General features: G+C 40.6%; 2 protein-coding genes and 1 long non-coding RNA gene across 4 annotated transcripts in view; 1 reads left to right on the top strand and 2 right to left on the bottom strand.

The window, feature by feature from the left end:
* Positions 1–7364, bottom strand: part of LOC127039155 (uncharacterized) — a 37676-nt gene extending 30312 nt beyond the window's left edge. Inside the window, exon 1 of the long non-coding RNA XR_007770900.1 lies at positions 4335–7364. This is a non-coding gene — a long non-coding RNA (uncharacterized LOC127039155). The remainder of the gene's footprint in view (positions 1–4334) is intronic.
* Positions 1–15153, top strand: part of PTAFR (platelet activating factor receptor) — a 566600-nt gene that overhangs the window by 343480 nt on the left and 207967 nt on the right. The gene's annotated exons all lie outside the window — the stretch shown is intronic.
* Positions 8474–15153, bottom strand: part of HNRNPR (heterogeneous nuclear ribonucleoprotein R) — a 62132-nt gene continuing 55452 nt past the window's right edge. For both annotated transcript variants that reach the window (XM_050932320.1, XM_050932321.1), the window contains exons 9-11: positions 13043–13192; positions 9929–10050; positions 8474–9748 (exon numbers count right to left, since the gene is read on the bottom strand). In XM_050932320.1, the coding sequence (XP_050788277.1) occupies positions 9139–9748; positions 9929–10050; positions 13043–13192 (882 nt within the window). In that variant the 3' untranslated portion in view covers positions 8474–9138. The remainder of the gene's footprint in view (positions 9749–9928; positions 10051–13042; positions 13193–15153) is intronic.

The raw sequence follows: 15153 nt of genomic DNA, 5'->3' as shown, positions 1-15153 counted from the left end.
AAGCTGCATGGAAATATTAAACCCACCATTAGAGGTGCAAATTAATTGTATACCCCAAATTAAAAACAGTAAGAGGACCAAAATAAGAGTACTTATTAGTTGGAAGAGACAGGGGAGGAGAAAGACCTGGGTGTATTGGTTAATCACAGGATGACTAGGAGCTGCTAACTTCATGTGGCTGTGAAAACGGCTAATGCGATCAGGAAAGCCTTAGTACCATTATACATGACATGGTGAGACCTCATCTAAAATACTGTGTGCATTCCTCATCGCCCATGTTTAAGAAAGATGAAAAAAGTGGAACAGGTTCAGAGAAGTGATAGTAGGACGATCAGAGGAATTGAAAACCTACCTTATGTGGGGAGACTCAAAGAGCTTCGCAAGCTTAGCTTAACCAAATGAAAACTGATGAGAGATACGATTGTTTTCTCTAAACAATGAGCGGGATAGACACCAGGGAGGGAGAGGAGTTATTTCAATTAAGCACCCATGTTGACATAAGAACAAACTGATACAAACCAGCCATCAACAAGTTTAGGCTTTCAATTAGATGAAGGTTTCAAACCATCAGAGGAGTGCAGTTCTAGAACAGCCTTCCAAGGGAAGCAGTGGGTGGCAAAAAACCTGACTTCAAGATCCAGCTGGATAAATTTATGGAGAGGATGGTATGATGAGACTGCCTATAATTATATGTGGCCCATCTATACCTGCTACAGGCAAATATCCCTAACAGCCAGAGATGGGGCACTAGATGGGGAGGGTGTGACATAATATACCTCGAAATAGCACCCTGTACCCCTGTTATATGGTTATATTTTGTACAAAGAATGCTTTGCAAGGTAATCATATGAAAAGTCATGATTGCTGAAACTCTTTGTTCTGTCAATATACGTATATCATCATTGTATATGGAGTTATGAGATTTTGCTATATGGCTGTTAATCAAATAAGTTGTGAGTCTGGGAGATGCCCATAGCTAGCTCCCACAGGGGCAACAAGAGAGGTGGCCCACATCTAGACAGCTGTTAAGAGACCCTCACCAGCCACTGGCAGGTAGGGAATAGTAAACAGATTTACAATTCAACAAGAGAGAATTGCTCAAGCTCCACACAATAGGTAGGGATTGCTTAACTCTCTGACTCAGCAAGGCACACCCAAACGCCTGGTGCTTGACTCTATGTTTGAGCTAGTTATTTTTCCAAGCACATAGAGAGTATAAAATAAGGGACACTGGCATCATGAGTCCACCTCTATCCATCTCCATCTCAACACTTGGAAACATGAACTTTTGGAAAAGGAAGCATCAGTGAACTGAGAAGGGATGGTCCTAGCTAGAATGCTTTCTAGTTAGTATGAACTGTGAATAGAATTCTGCCTGCAACATCTAGCAGGGTGATTCAGTCTTGCTTGGTCTGATATCGTTCAGAATATAGACTGCAATTTTACCTTTTATTTCTTATGTAACAAACTATGACCTCTATGCATAACACTCATAAATTACTGAAAAATCTATCTCTGTAGTTAAACTTATTTTAATGGTTTATCTTTACCAATGACTTTGTCTAAAGTGCTTGGGGAATCTGCTCAGATGACAAAGGCTGGTGCAGGTCCACTATCTTTTGATAAAGCAGTGAGCGAATTAATTACTTTATATTGTTCAATAGCAGGTCTTTTGCAGTGTAAGATGGCATATTACTGGGGTGCAACATGGGGTATTTGCTTGTGTTTTCCTGTGTGGGGTTCATAAGTGGCTTAGAGAGCATTCATACAACTTAGCTGGGTGTGTCCCTGCAGCATGTTATTGACTGAGTGATCAAAGCACCTGGATGAGTCTGCTGCTTGACACTAGCAAAACGTCATGAGAGAGCGCCCAGGCTGGAGAGTCAAGAGAGTACAGTGGTCCCACAAGTCCAGCTTGTATCCTGGGGATCTGTCACAAACAGTTGAGTTACTACAGAGAGAACTCTTTTCCAGGTGTCTGACTGGTGGGTCTTGCCAACAAGCTCAGGGTCTAAATGATTATCATATTTGGCGTTGAGAAGGAATTTTCCCCCAGGTCAGATTGGCAGAGCGCCTGTAGATTTTTCACCTCTCTCTGCAGGTCACTTGCTGGTTTAAATTAGAGTAAGTGATGGATTCCTGTAACCTGAAGTCTTTAAATCTTGGTTTGAGAACTTCAGTAATTCAGCCAGAGGTAACAGGTCTATTACAGGAGTGGGTGCATGAGGCTTTGTGGCCTGCTAAGTGCAGGAGGTCAGAGTAGATGATCACAGTGGTCCCTTCTGGCAGCAAGTTTAAAACAAACAAAAGTATTTCTTCACACAACGCAGGCAACCTGTAGAACTCTTTTGCCAATGGATGTTGTGAAGGCCATGACTATAACAGGGATCAAAAAAGACCTAGATAAATTCATGGAGGATAAGTCCATCAATGGCTATTAGACAGGATAAGCAGGGATGGTGTCCCTAACCTCTGTTTGCCAGAAACCAGGAACTGGTGACAGGGAGTGTATCACTTGGTGATTACCTGTTCTCTTCATTTCCTCTGGAGCACCTGGCATTGGCCTCTGTCAGACGACAGGATACTGAACTAGATGGACCTTTGATCGAACACAATATGGCCATTTTTATGTTCTTAAATGTGCCTGACTGAATTGTCAATAGAGGAAGTTTTAGAACAAACTGATAAATTAAACAGTATTAAAGTCACCAGGACCACCAGACAGTATTCATCCAAACATTCTGAAGGAACTCACACATGAAACTACAGAACCACTAACAGGGGTATGTTACTTATCACTTAAATCAGTTTCTGTACTAGATGACTGGAGGATAGCTAATTAAAGCTGATTAAAAAAAAAAAAGTCTCCAGAGGCACTCTTGGCACTTACAGGCCAGTAAGCCTAATTTCAGTACTAAGCAAATTGGTTGAACCAGTAGTAAAGAATAGAATGATCAGACACAAAGACGAACACAGTTCATTGGGGAAGAATCCACACAGCTTTTGTAAAGGGAAATCATGGCTCACCAATCTATTAGAATTCTTTGAGGGTGGCAACAAAGGTGCACAAGGGTGATCCAATGAATCTCTCATACACGGACTTTCTGAAAGCCTTTGACAAGGGCCCTCACGAAAAGCTCTTAAGCAAACTAAGCAGTCATGGGATCAGGAAGTTTAAAACAAACAAAAGGAAGCACTTTACAAAATGCACAGTCAACTTGTGAAACTTGTTGCCAGAGGATGCTGAAGGCCAAAACTGTAACTGTATTTAAAAAAAAAAAAAAAAGAATTAGATAAGTTCATGAAGGATAGATCCACCAATGGCTATTAACCAAGATGGTCAGGGATATATGGGTGTCTCAGCCTTTGACTGACAGATGCTGGGAATGGATGACAAGTGATGAATCACTCAATTGCCCTCTTCCGTACATTCCCTTTGAAGCATCTGGCATTAGCCATTGTCAGAAGACACGACCCTGGGCTAGATGGACCACAGGTCTGACCCAGTATGCCCATTCTTATGTTATGTGGGGAAGCAGATATTGCACAAGCCAAGCACAGTACTAGCAGGTATTGTACAGGATTCCTACCTCAATCTTGTCAATGAGCTTCAATCTTGACGTGTAGCACATTCTATTTAACTCGTTTCCTCAAAGTTTTGCCAACATACCTCAACTTTGTCACAACACTGTATAGCTGCAGGCTTTCCGTCAACAATGCCCATCTGTTCTAGATTGCATGGTGGTTTCGCTAGGTGCTTAAATGTTTTAGGACAGTCTAGTTGAGACCTCAACTCATTTTCAGGTGTCTAGGTTCAACAGGGACATGCACTATGCTATTGCCATCTCTGTTTTAGTAAGGTCTCTTAAAACTATGGTTTTATGATTTTAAAAGGCCTATTGGGAAAAATTCATCAGCTTTCTGAGACTGGTGAAGAATCATTTCATAAGCTTCATTAGCTTGTTCCTGATGTAGTCAAAATAAATTTGTTTTAATTCTTGATACACTTTTGAAGAATCCAGAGCATCCTATGTCTCTAACACACCTATTGAATAGTTGGTTTTCAAATATTACGCAATCCTAAATAATTTGGAAGAGAAAAAACAAAGATCATTTAGCTAAGAAGTTCAACAGCAGAAGCCAAGTCACGCTTACCTCTTAGATATGGACATGATGATTTAACTTCAAGCATTACCTTTACATTTGGAAACTCTCCGTTGAAATGATGGCTCTCGACAAATGCTTATAATACAGGCACGAGAGCCTAGTTCTTCCCTCCACCCCCAAAAGCCCTTTCATCTTACTGAAGAAAATTAGAAAGAAAGTTCTCTTACCGACAATTCCAATGGTTAATGTCCCCTGCGAACCCCACCTAGCAAGTCGACATCATGACATGTCAGGTCAGGGCAGCCTCAACCACGCTTCCCTGATAGTCAGGTAATAAAAGGAAGGAGTTAAAACAGGAAAGGGACACTTACAGGTTTCTGGATAACATCAGAAAATATGATGCAATATATTCTGATTTGTCACTCAGAGCTTCTGGTAACCTCCAAACAAGATGTTAAAATATTTCTCCAGAGGGACTCAACTACGTTAAATTTCACAGGTTCCTGACCGATACTCAGTTATTTGACAGATATACCTTGCCCATGTAAAGTTTTGCTTTAAAAAAAAAAATAAATAAAAACTACAATCAAGATTTTCATTTTAAAGATTGAGATACTCTTTTCTACGCAATAGATTTTAGATGCTAAATTAAAATATACCAGTTTGTAACTCTAGACTTTGTCCAGACAGATTAAGCAAGCCAATTCATTACACACAAAGCAGCTTCATACAAGTCTTAAGTTAACAGAAGCTCCCATTTTTTAGAGCAATAGGAAAACACGCATCACCCAGTGCACTCTTTCTATAAGGCTCTTGGCCACTCTCACAAATAGTTCATTTGAGTGATTGAGAGCCCAATTTTGCAAGCTGTAGTAATTCAAGTAGCCTTACTCATACAAATTGTTCTATGTAAGTCAATGAGTTAGAAAAGATTACAGATAGGAAATTTTCAGGATTTGACCTACATATAGGAAAACAGTAAAAACCCAATCTTGTAGTACTTCACCAAGCAAAACTCCTGTTGAAATGAACCGAGGTTTTGTTTGCATTAGGACTCCAGGATTGGGTGCTTAGTGTAATACTACTTCTATACTAAACTAACATTCCCTCGCGATACTTTGCTTTGTTTTATTACTAGCCTTATAGCAAGAGTGTTTACCTTTTTATTATTATTCAAAATACAATAAACGGGCTTAGATAATGGGGTCCAAATGCAGAGGGGGCAAAAATATAACCAGGTGTCTATAAATACAAAAATCACATTTGTGTGGCTATCTCCTAGTTCTTTTGGATTTAAGAATTTTGAAAAAATTCTTAACAGTATGCTCATTGAAAGATTGTCATCTTGTATCAATATATACTAATGAAACTGAGTCCTGTTAGAATAAGTTATAGTACTAGAAAAGACATTTAGCCCTTTGTAAATGCAGACTAACCTTAATGAATTGTTAAAATAAGTTAAGAATTTAACCTTTTCAATGTGAAATTAAGTCTACCAGAACATAATCGCTTTAACATTTTTGCTCAAAAAGTTTTGAAATTACTAGAAATCTGGCAACCTATTTTTTTTTTTTTTTAAAGTCAAACACCTTCATATCAATACAGACATTTAAGCAACTGCTATAAATGAGTGATCAAATAATGATAGGAATCCCATTTCATGGCTCCCCCACCAACCCCAGCAGGACACTTGCACAATTGAATTTAAACATGGGTGTGTGAGGGGAAACTCACTTTCAAGATAGAAAATAATGTATAGCAGGATTTTTCAAGTTATACAGAAGGAAAGGTCAGGACACAGATGTGCAAGAGTTTTTTTTTTTTGTTTTTTTTTAAATTTTCTTTACTATTTGGTTCTGTCAAAATGGTACTGGAAAGGTGGTATAAAATTCTTCCTGAGTGTTTGTCACTGAACATGCTATGCTCTTCCATTTTGTTATTATGGTATGTTTATGGCGATATCTTTTGGTGCCGTTCTCTAACTTCAATGTATACCACTGATTCTTTCCCATAGTTTAGTGTGTCTTCTAAAAAGAAGGGTTTTATTTAAAGAGTTTTTGCAAGGTTTAACTGATGCATTTGAGCACCCACAAGTTGCATAAAGAAATCAGTGCAGCTTGTAAGTCTCGCAAGTATCAAAATTAACTGAATTTCATTTTAAATTTGTGTAAAATAGATCATTTGACTTTCAGTGTCTATCAAGGCATTAGAATAACTTGTATTTTGGTGTAAAGGTATCCAAAGATGCAGATTTGTAGTTTAGGCAAACAGTTGTAATGTTGTCAAGTGGGGTAGCCATATTAGTCTGTATCCACAAAAACCATGAGGAGTCCAGTGGCATCTTAAAGACTAACAGATTTATTTGGCCATAAGCTTTTGAAAGCTTATGGCCAAATAAATCTGTTAGTCTTTAAGGTGCCACTGGACTCCTCGTTGTTTTAATGTTATTTCTGTTCCCTGATCTTTTCTGTAACAGATTATATTAGAGTAACTTTAGCCTTTGTCCCTATAAACAAATATTTTGACACTTTCCCTTTGTCAAGGGTCTCTAAGCTGTCTGAAATGTGCATTAAACAAAAGTTCTGTTCCTTCCGGGGAGGGAAGGCAGTACTTCAATTTGACTCCAGTTTATCTATACCAGATTTCCTCCCCCTATCTTTATAATTTACTAAAATGAAAATGATATTTGGGTCTATGAGATTTTGTTTGGTTACCAAAAAGAGAGAGATCTTTTCATGACAATTACTTTAACTACTACAAAGCCAGACTCTGATAGAAGAGGTTAAGATGTATGCTTCTTGTACTAATAGAATTACAAGCCAGATAGTCACTATAAGCGTAAACTTGCAACCCTTACCTAGGCCATATTCTCACTGACTTCACTGCTCGAGTAAGGAATAAGGACTATAGGATTTGGCCCAATGATTTAAGGCAGTTTTTTTAAATAAACTGGCATACCGTGACTAGAATGTAAGTTAAAAAATGCTTTATGGACTGTTGTATGACTGATGTTTTCATTGGATCTGTACCCTTAGTTAGTACATGGACACAAAGGGAAAACTCATTTTGAGAAGCAGGTATACATTTTCTCACTCCAGTTTGGTCAGGTCAGAAGCCATAAAACCCATGCAAATGTCTACCAGACTCACAAAAACAAAAAATGGTATGTGGGGGAAGGAATAGTCTCTACATTCTGATCTAATACAACTGTTATGAAAGACAGCAAACAGCACCGAGAGGCAAAGGGAACACGTGCCCACTGATCTGATCTAATACAACTGTTATGAAAGACAGCAAACAGCACCGAGAGGCAAAGGGAACACGTGCCCACTGAAGTTTAATGTCCCCAACAATTTGTGCGTTTAGAGTATTGTAATGTAGTTTGATTAACATATCTGAAGGAGAGTGTTAATTTGGACATTCAGCAGGTCCAGAAATGATATTTTTTCCTTGTAACAGAAGTTTTAATCCTTTTGTTTTTCTTTCTTGAAAAGCAAATGTTCACTGGGGTACAGCACAGCCCAAAAGATACCGAGAAAACGAATTTCATGACTTGACAGTCAAAAAGACCTCCAGGATTGTCAAAGGTAGAAGTCAACAAAAGCAACAAAATACTCCAAAAAACATAGCTAGTAATCACCCAGAAAGATGGTGACTAGCATTTTTTTAAATTTAAGCCTTTATTATTAAAAGGCATGAGAATTCTAAGGCAAATTGTTCACCATGGCAGATCGAAATGCCAGTGACTGAATTAAGCAGAATGTAGAGAACATGTTTGTGTTGTCTGTAGCAAGCTCAGTCTATATTGCCACAGCACTTTAACTTACAAGTCTCAACCTTATCATAAACATTAGAACAAACAAATTTAACCATTTGACCTAAACTAAGATTCTTGGGACAGAGACTCTCTTCCTATGTGTTTGTACACCACATAGTACAATAAGGACAGATACCTATGCGGGGGCTGCTAGAGGCCCCCACAATACACAACAGAAAGGAACAGGGGCTAACAAATTGCAGTCTCCAAATTCCTTCTCCATATGAGATTATTAATAACTGTTTACAAAGCTCTGCAAGAACATTCAGATGCATATGAACCCTTTTAAAAAGCAAAGCAGTAAGTAAGTATCAGAACTAGATGTGATTAGGTTATAGAACACCAATTAAACAACAGTGCCCCCTTTGGACTATTTGTAATTTCGCCTAGCTTTCAGTCTGATGTTCACAATGCTACATGTTGGAAAGCACAAGAAATTTGAATGAATTTGATCACTCACATAGGCAGTTATACTTTGAAAACAATGTTTCTTCCAAGAATTACCAATGAAATAATGTTTTAGGACACAATTGAATTTGAAATAGGTAATGTTTTGAATAGATTTTTGAGTTTTATTGAAATCTTACATGAACAAGAAATTGGAAATACAATCACATCAAGGAACAAATTGCCACGGCTTTGACGTTTAAGCCAAACAAATTTTGTAGGGCAGATTTTCAAAAAGGTGTGAAGTAATAACAATTTAAAAACACAGTTAACCTACTTCTAGGAATGCAAAACATACAATCATGTTATTTTCAATACAAGAAATCTTAATTTTTTTGTTTTAATTTCTTAAAACTACTAAGACAAAGCACTAGCTTTTACTTTTATGTACAGCATACTCCTATGTAGTCTACCCAAAATCCAAAAAAGGAAACTGTCCAAAACCAGAGGTTCTGCAAAATCATGATTGAACAGTGTGCCCATCCTCCTTTTAAACTGCTAAAATGAAACCTAAAACAATAAAAGCACTGAAACCCCAAACGGAGTTTGGGAATTCTGCAAGCCCAATAATGTCCAAGTGCGTTTATGAAAAAGGAAAATAAAAGACTCGAATATATACACAATAGAGTGATTTCAGCCCAATACAAATGGCAGCCAATTGCTACTGAAAGATGAAACATTAAGCCAATTTTTTTTTTTTTAAAAAGGATGTAGCGCTATAGCCAATTCTATGTTGCCAATATCATTCTCAAGCCCTCCTCACTTGTCTACTTCCACTGTTGCCCATAAGTATCCTGATAAAATTCCTGGTTGTCATTATTGTAACCATAGTTACCGGCATAGTCACCACCTTGCTGGAGCGGCTGCTGAGCGATGGGTTGGGAGCCCCAGTTCTGCTGGTTGTTGGTCTGGCGGCGCTTGGAATCAGGTTGGTTGTACCCATCTGCCTTTCTCTTGCCTCCTACGTTGCCCCCACGGTTGCCCCTGGCTCCACGAGCACCACGTCCTCTCTGCTGCTGTGCAGGACCCCCTCTCCCACCCCTGGCTCCTCTTGGTGGTCCCATGGGTGCCCCCCTCTGTGAATAGCCAGCTCTACCTCTTGGTGGTGGAGCTCCCCGCCCCCTAGGTGGTGGTGGAGCACCTCTCCCACCCCTTCCTCCTCCTCTTCCTCTTATAGCATAGCCATCATCATAGCCATAATAGGGATCTTCATAGCCACCACGGTAGTCATGATAGTCGTAACCATAATAATCATCATAATAATCTTCATAGCCATAGTAATCTGGGGGATAGCCATATCCACCTCTCCCTCCACGACCTCTGCCTCTAATAGGAGGTGGCATACGAGGTGGAGGGTAGTAATAATAGTCTTCATACCTAATAAAAAAAGAAACATGCATTAATTTGTCTTGCAAGAGTCTCCTAACCCATCATTACTTTCTGCTTAAATTTAACAATACATAGGCTGGGAAAGGACTGCCTCTGTTAGCTTACGTTCTGTAGCAGCATGAAGTTCTGCAGTATTGTAATGTACAAATAGCAGAAGTGAAGACTTACGCAGTGCTTCTGGAGGCTTGTCTGGCAGCCTGGCGTTCTTTCCTTTTCTTATCTGGTGGTTTAGCTAACACTATTTCAATTTCTTCCCCCTCTATCTCTTTTCCATTCATTTCATTCATGGCCTGCATGAAGGTCAGAAAAACACCACATTTAAGTTTACTTCCAAACATCAGAAAAATTTTAAGCCTTTCTAAAAATGTTCACTAGTTCACCAAAAAAGATGCAGTTGAAATTGAAGGGAAAATATAATCAATCCTTTCAGGGATTTCACATTGTAGGATACGCTGAACAAACTAACAGACTTTTCACCCCCAAATTTTAACTTTGGCATCTGTTATGAATTGTTAGGTTACTTGTGCCACTGGAAGTTAAAAAATTCCTCCAACACTCCCATTCTTTCACTAGCTATAAGGATGACATGTCAATTCCATTCTAAATCCTTCTATCCTTACAACTGAAACATTTGTTTTGATCATCTTGTCTTTGTATGATAAAGTGAAAAATAAAATTTTTAAGAACACCTCAATAAGAAATCTGATCTTTGCCAAGTCTAGAACTTGCTAAAAAAATAAGAAGCAACTGAACTGTACACTGCATAGAGCCAATACTCCTACTTTCTTTAAAAACGAAACATGTATTTCAGATAGATGCACAGAAGTAAGTTCTTGACTACAGGTATGAACAGCATGCCCACCAAAAAACCCACAAACACCTATGAAAACCTGATTTGCATGTATATCAGGCATTTGGACACAAAAAAGTAGTCTTTAGCTAGACCACTCATGCACATTGACTACATTTCAAAGTCTGGTCCTCTCTCTGAAAGGTATATGGTAAAAGAGGAGCAGAAGGACATTCTGCTAAGAGATCCCCAGGCAAATGCTGCTCGTGGGATCCTCCAGGGATGCTCCACAACAAAAAAGAAAAAGTGAGCAAGTTGTAACTTCCTGAAGTCACACAGGGTTGGCTGGAAGGTGGGAAAAGGATCCCTGTGAAAGGGAGGACTTAAGGGGATCTTGGACACTGTTTATTGTGATCTCAAACCTTACTTGAAAGAGGAATCCAACATTTTGGAGAAATAAAATCTTAGTAACTGAAGTAGACACATAAAAAACCCTTTAAATCTGACTACATTATTTCTGATCTCAATTGCTCAAATTTTATTCTTGATTTATTGTCATTTCACTAATTCTCTTGGGCAGTAATTTCTATAAAACAGAGCTCCCTTTTGCCTAATTAAAACAGTAGACTCTCTCAATGTATTAACTACAAGATACAGCTAAACAGGTTTTTTCACAGCAAAATTTTTGGTGGACTCAGTACAGCCACCAACCCTTGCTGCTGACAGCTCTGACAAATTTTCCTAAAATGTTTAATTAACTTTAGAGAAAGCAAATAAATATGCACATATACATGTCCAAATCATTGCAATTTATTTATGTAGGGGATTTTGTCCTGCTTTGAGCAGGGAGTTGGACTAGATGACCTCCTGAGGTCCCTCCCAGCCCTGATATTCTATGATTTTTTTTGCAGAGTCAATAATAAAAATAATGTACAGTTGTATTTTAGAGTGCCCTAGCCCCCGCTGCCTCTTCAACCCATCAAACTCTGGTTCCTGCTGCCTCCCTCCACCCTCCTGGGTGCCCCATTGTCCCCTCCAGGTCCCACTCCTCCCTGCCCCCCATTGTCCTGAGCTCCTTTCCACAGCCTCACACCCCAGGCTCAGCCCACTCCTTGCCTCTTGGCCAGGGAACCCAGTAAGACTGGCTCTGCGGAAGCCCTGTACCCAGAGTCCCACAGCTGAAGCTGGGCTGGGGAAAGGGGGTGCGCACGCCTGAAGCCCACTTCTAGCTGAAATCAGGAGGGGGGGCTGAAGACCTCTCCCAGAGCCCTCTCCCTAGGCGCTGCAGGGGGGAGCTGCTGCTTTGCCCCCTCCCACATCTGTGCCCAGTAGGCTGTCGTAGCCTCAGGAAAACCTCCTGGTGGACGCATGCAGCCACAATGGCCACATTTGAGAAATGCTAAGCTTTCATGGAGAGAAGTTATATCCTCATCCCCAGGCACTGGCTCAATAGTAAAAAAGTTGAGTGCCCGTTCAACAGGCTGTTGCCAAAAGCTACTTATGAGAGAATAAATCTGCAGCCACCAGGCACGTTGCTCCACTCTGGTAGCAGGGCAAGCGCTCAACTGGTTAAATCAGTAAGCTTCTTTCGACCTCCCGTCAATGAGAGAGCATGCAGCCAACAAGAGCCAGAAAATTATTCCTGGGGGAATTAGGCGTCCCTGCGCAATACAGAATTTATGTTCTGTGCACTATTTCCTGTTTTCCCTCACAGAATTGGGGCTGCAGAGCTGCTGGCAGCCATTAGGGGCCATTGTACTCTGCAGAGCCCAGCTCGCACTGAGTGGAGCACCCAGCCCTGTGGGGATGGAGTCTCTGCATGCTCTGGCTGCCTGGCTTGATCCTCATCCGCTCAGGGATGGAAGATAGACTGGGAGACCCGGCTCTGGCAAACAGTGAGGCCTCACCACACCACATCTCCCAGCGGGACAGTAAAAAAGCTGAGGGGACTAAGGGCTCTGGGAGGGAGGGAGTGCAAGCGTCTTGGATCAGGGGGTGTCCCCCAACCTGGAACTGGGTCATCATAGGGGTTTCTCTCTCTACTTCTGAGGGAACCTCCCCCCTAATCTGTATCATGGACATATTTGTTGACAGATATTTTGAAATAAATTACCAAAATAATTTAAACTGGAGTGATGCTATTTTGACAAACAAAATATGCAGAATTTTAAAATGTGTGCAGATTAAAAAAATTTTTTTTTGGTGCAAGATTCCCCCAGGAGTAGAAAATGCTTTTTAAAAAAGGAATTTCTGCAACAGCAATGCTTGTTGAATCTTTCTAGCTACTGAAATGATTAGAATAAATTACTGGAGTTTTCCTGTAGCAGGAGCACCAAACAGATCCTACACTATATAGAATTAAATGTACACTGCAATGTACCATGAAGTTGAGAAAAAAAAAAATCTTACCAACATACACTTCCTACATATTTTTCACCAAAGGCTAGAGTTAGTGTTTAGCCATCCAAAAGGTAAGAAAACCACAGTCCTACCTTTACCGCCGCACCTCTATCTTCAAAGTGAACAAAAGCATAATCCTTTAATTTCTTCACTCTTTCCAGCTTTCCAAACTCTGAAAAGGATTTTTCGAGGATTTCTTCTGTCACTGTAGTGGCTAAGTTTCTCACAAACAAAACTTTCACCTAATGAAGATAAGTATCAGACAAAGATGCAAGTAATTCCAGAACTAAACAGACATCTGAGGGAACAATTATATTAGCTGACTTCCAATAAACAAACCCATTCCTCCACTATGCTCTACTTCCTAATGACAGATTTCAGCTAAGTCTAAAAATAGGCACGGAGTTTTTCAAAAGAAAGCAGATCACACCCTTTGAGGGTTTTCAGTTTAGTTGTTTTCCTTGCTGGGAACCAGTGTTCCCTCTAAACTGCACAGCTGCTCGAGAGTCAATCAAGTAATGGGCACTTGATTAGTCGAGCCCCACACAGCTGCTCCCAGGACCCTCCTGCCTGCTATGCTGGGGGACATGGGGGGAAAGGAGGAGGAAGGTGGCCCTCATCCATGTACCCCATCTTCACAGAGCAGAGGAGGAAGAACAGGGCAACTCAGGAACAGGACAGAGCTGCTTGTGAGTGTGTCTCTGCTTAAAAAGACAATGCACAGTCTCTCATACCACTTCTCCAGCAGCCAGCACGCGCGCACGCACACATTCTGTCATTCACCTCTCAGTACATACTTGTGTTGTTACTACTTCGTACTTCCTGCAATGCACGTATATTATATATATATTTTACGTATAATTTTATTTTTTCAAAGTGCTGTTATTTTAGTTTTTTGACTGGTTTATGCATTTCATAACTTAATTCCTCTTATGTTTAAAATGTGATTCCTTGAGTAGCGACTTCTAAAATGCCTAACTTGTCCTGGCTGGAGTAATTATCCCTATGGTAACTTTTTAAAAATATGTATTATATCTTGGATTTTTGTTTCCACCAGTGGCGCACATCACCTTGACACTGATGCACATAAAATTCATTCCGCACACGGATAAAAAATATCAGAGAGAACGTTGCGGGCAACCAGTGTCATGTGCAAGATTATCAGGGTTTCTGACTGGGAACTCTGGAGTCTGGGGGCATATTCTTCACTCCGTTCTGTTTTCTGATGACACTAAGGTGGTGTAAGAGAAAATACAGTTATGAAAAAAAAAATAACTTTTTCAAGATGTGTCGCTCATGTCCATTCCATTGTAGGCCTGTGCGAGCTCGCCACACACACCTACACCAGTGCTGGAAGTTTTTCCCTCAGTGGTATCTGTAGGGGAACCTTTGAAACGGTGTGCATATGCACTGGTATAAAGAGCACCACCAGCTCCCCCCCACCCTCAGTTCCTTCTTGCTGGAAACTCAGACAGTTGGGAAGGAGGGCAGGTCGTGGAATGGACATGAGTAACACATCTCAAAGAACAACAGCTACGAAAGATAACAGTCTTTTTTTCTTTAAGTGTTTGCTCATGTCCATTCCATTGTAGGTGACTCCCAAGCAGTACCACCAGAGGCAGATGGGAGTTCATGGACGTGTCGATTGCAATATAGCTCTGCCAAAGCCTGCGTCATCTCTGGCCTGCTGAGTGATAGCATAATGTGTCGTGAATGTACGTACTGAAGACCACATTGTGGCCCTGCAGATGTCCTGGATAGGGACATGTGCCAGGAAGGTAGCCGAAGATGCCTGAGCCCTAGTCGACTAAGCCTTCACTATCAGTGGAGGCAAAGCCTGCATCAACTTGTTACAAGTATGGATGCAGATGATGATCCAATTCGAAATCCTCTGATAGGACACTGGAAGGTCCTTCATCCTGTCAGCTGAAACAATAAAGAGCTTGGTTGATCTGCGGCAGGGCTTGGTATACTCCAGACAGAACGCCAGGGCCTGCTGGACATCCAGAGCATGCAGCCGCCTCTCCTCATTGATAGAGTGAGGCTTTGGACAGAACACTGGGAGGAAGATATCTTGGTTGACATGGAAATGCGACACCATTGTAGGCAGGAAAGCTGGATGGGGCTGCAGCTGGATCTTGTCTTTTGAGAATACCGTGTACGGTGGCTCCAAAGTGAGCGCTTTGCTCTCGGATACATGCTC

This window comes from Gopherus flavomarginatus, chromosome 22 (assembly GCF_025201925.1).
Source record: "Gopherus flavomarginatus isolate rGopFla2 chromosome 22, rGopFla2.mat.asm, whole genome shotgun sequence".
Taxonomy (NCBI): domain Eukaryota; kingdom Metazoa; phylum Chordata; order Testudines; family Testudinidae; genus Gopherus; species Gopherus flavomarginatus.
The sequence above is the reverse complement of the archived record's forward strand: the minus strand, read 5'-3'. Positions and strand labels throughout refer to the sequence as shown.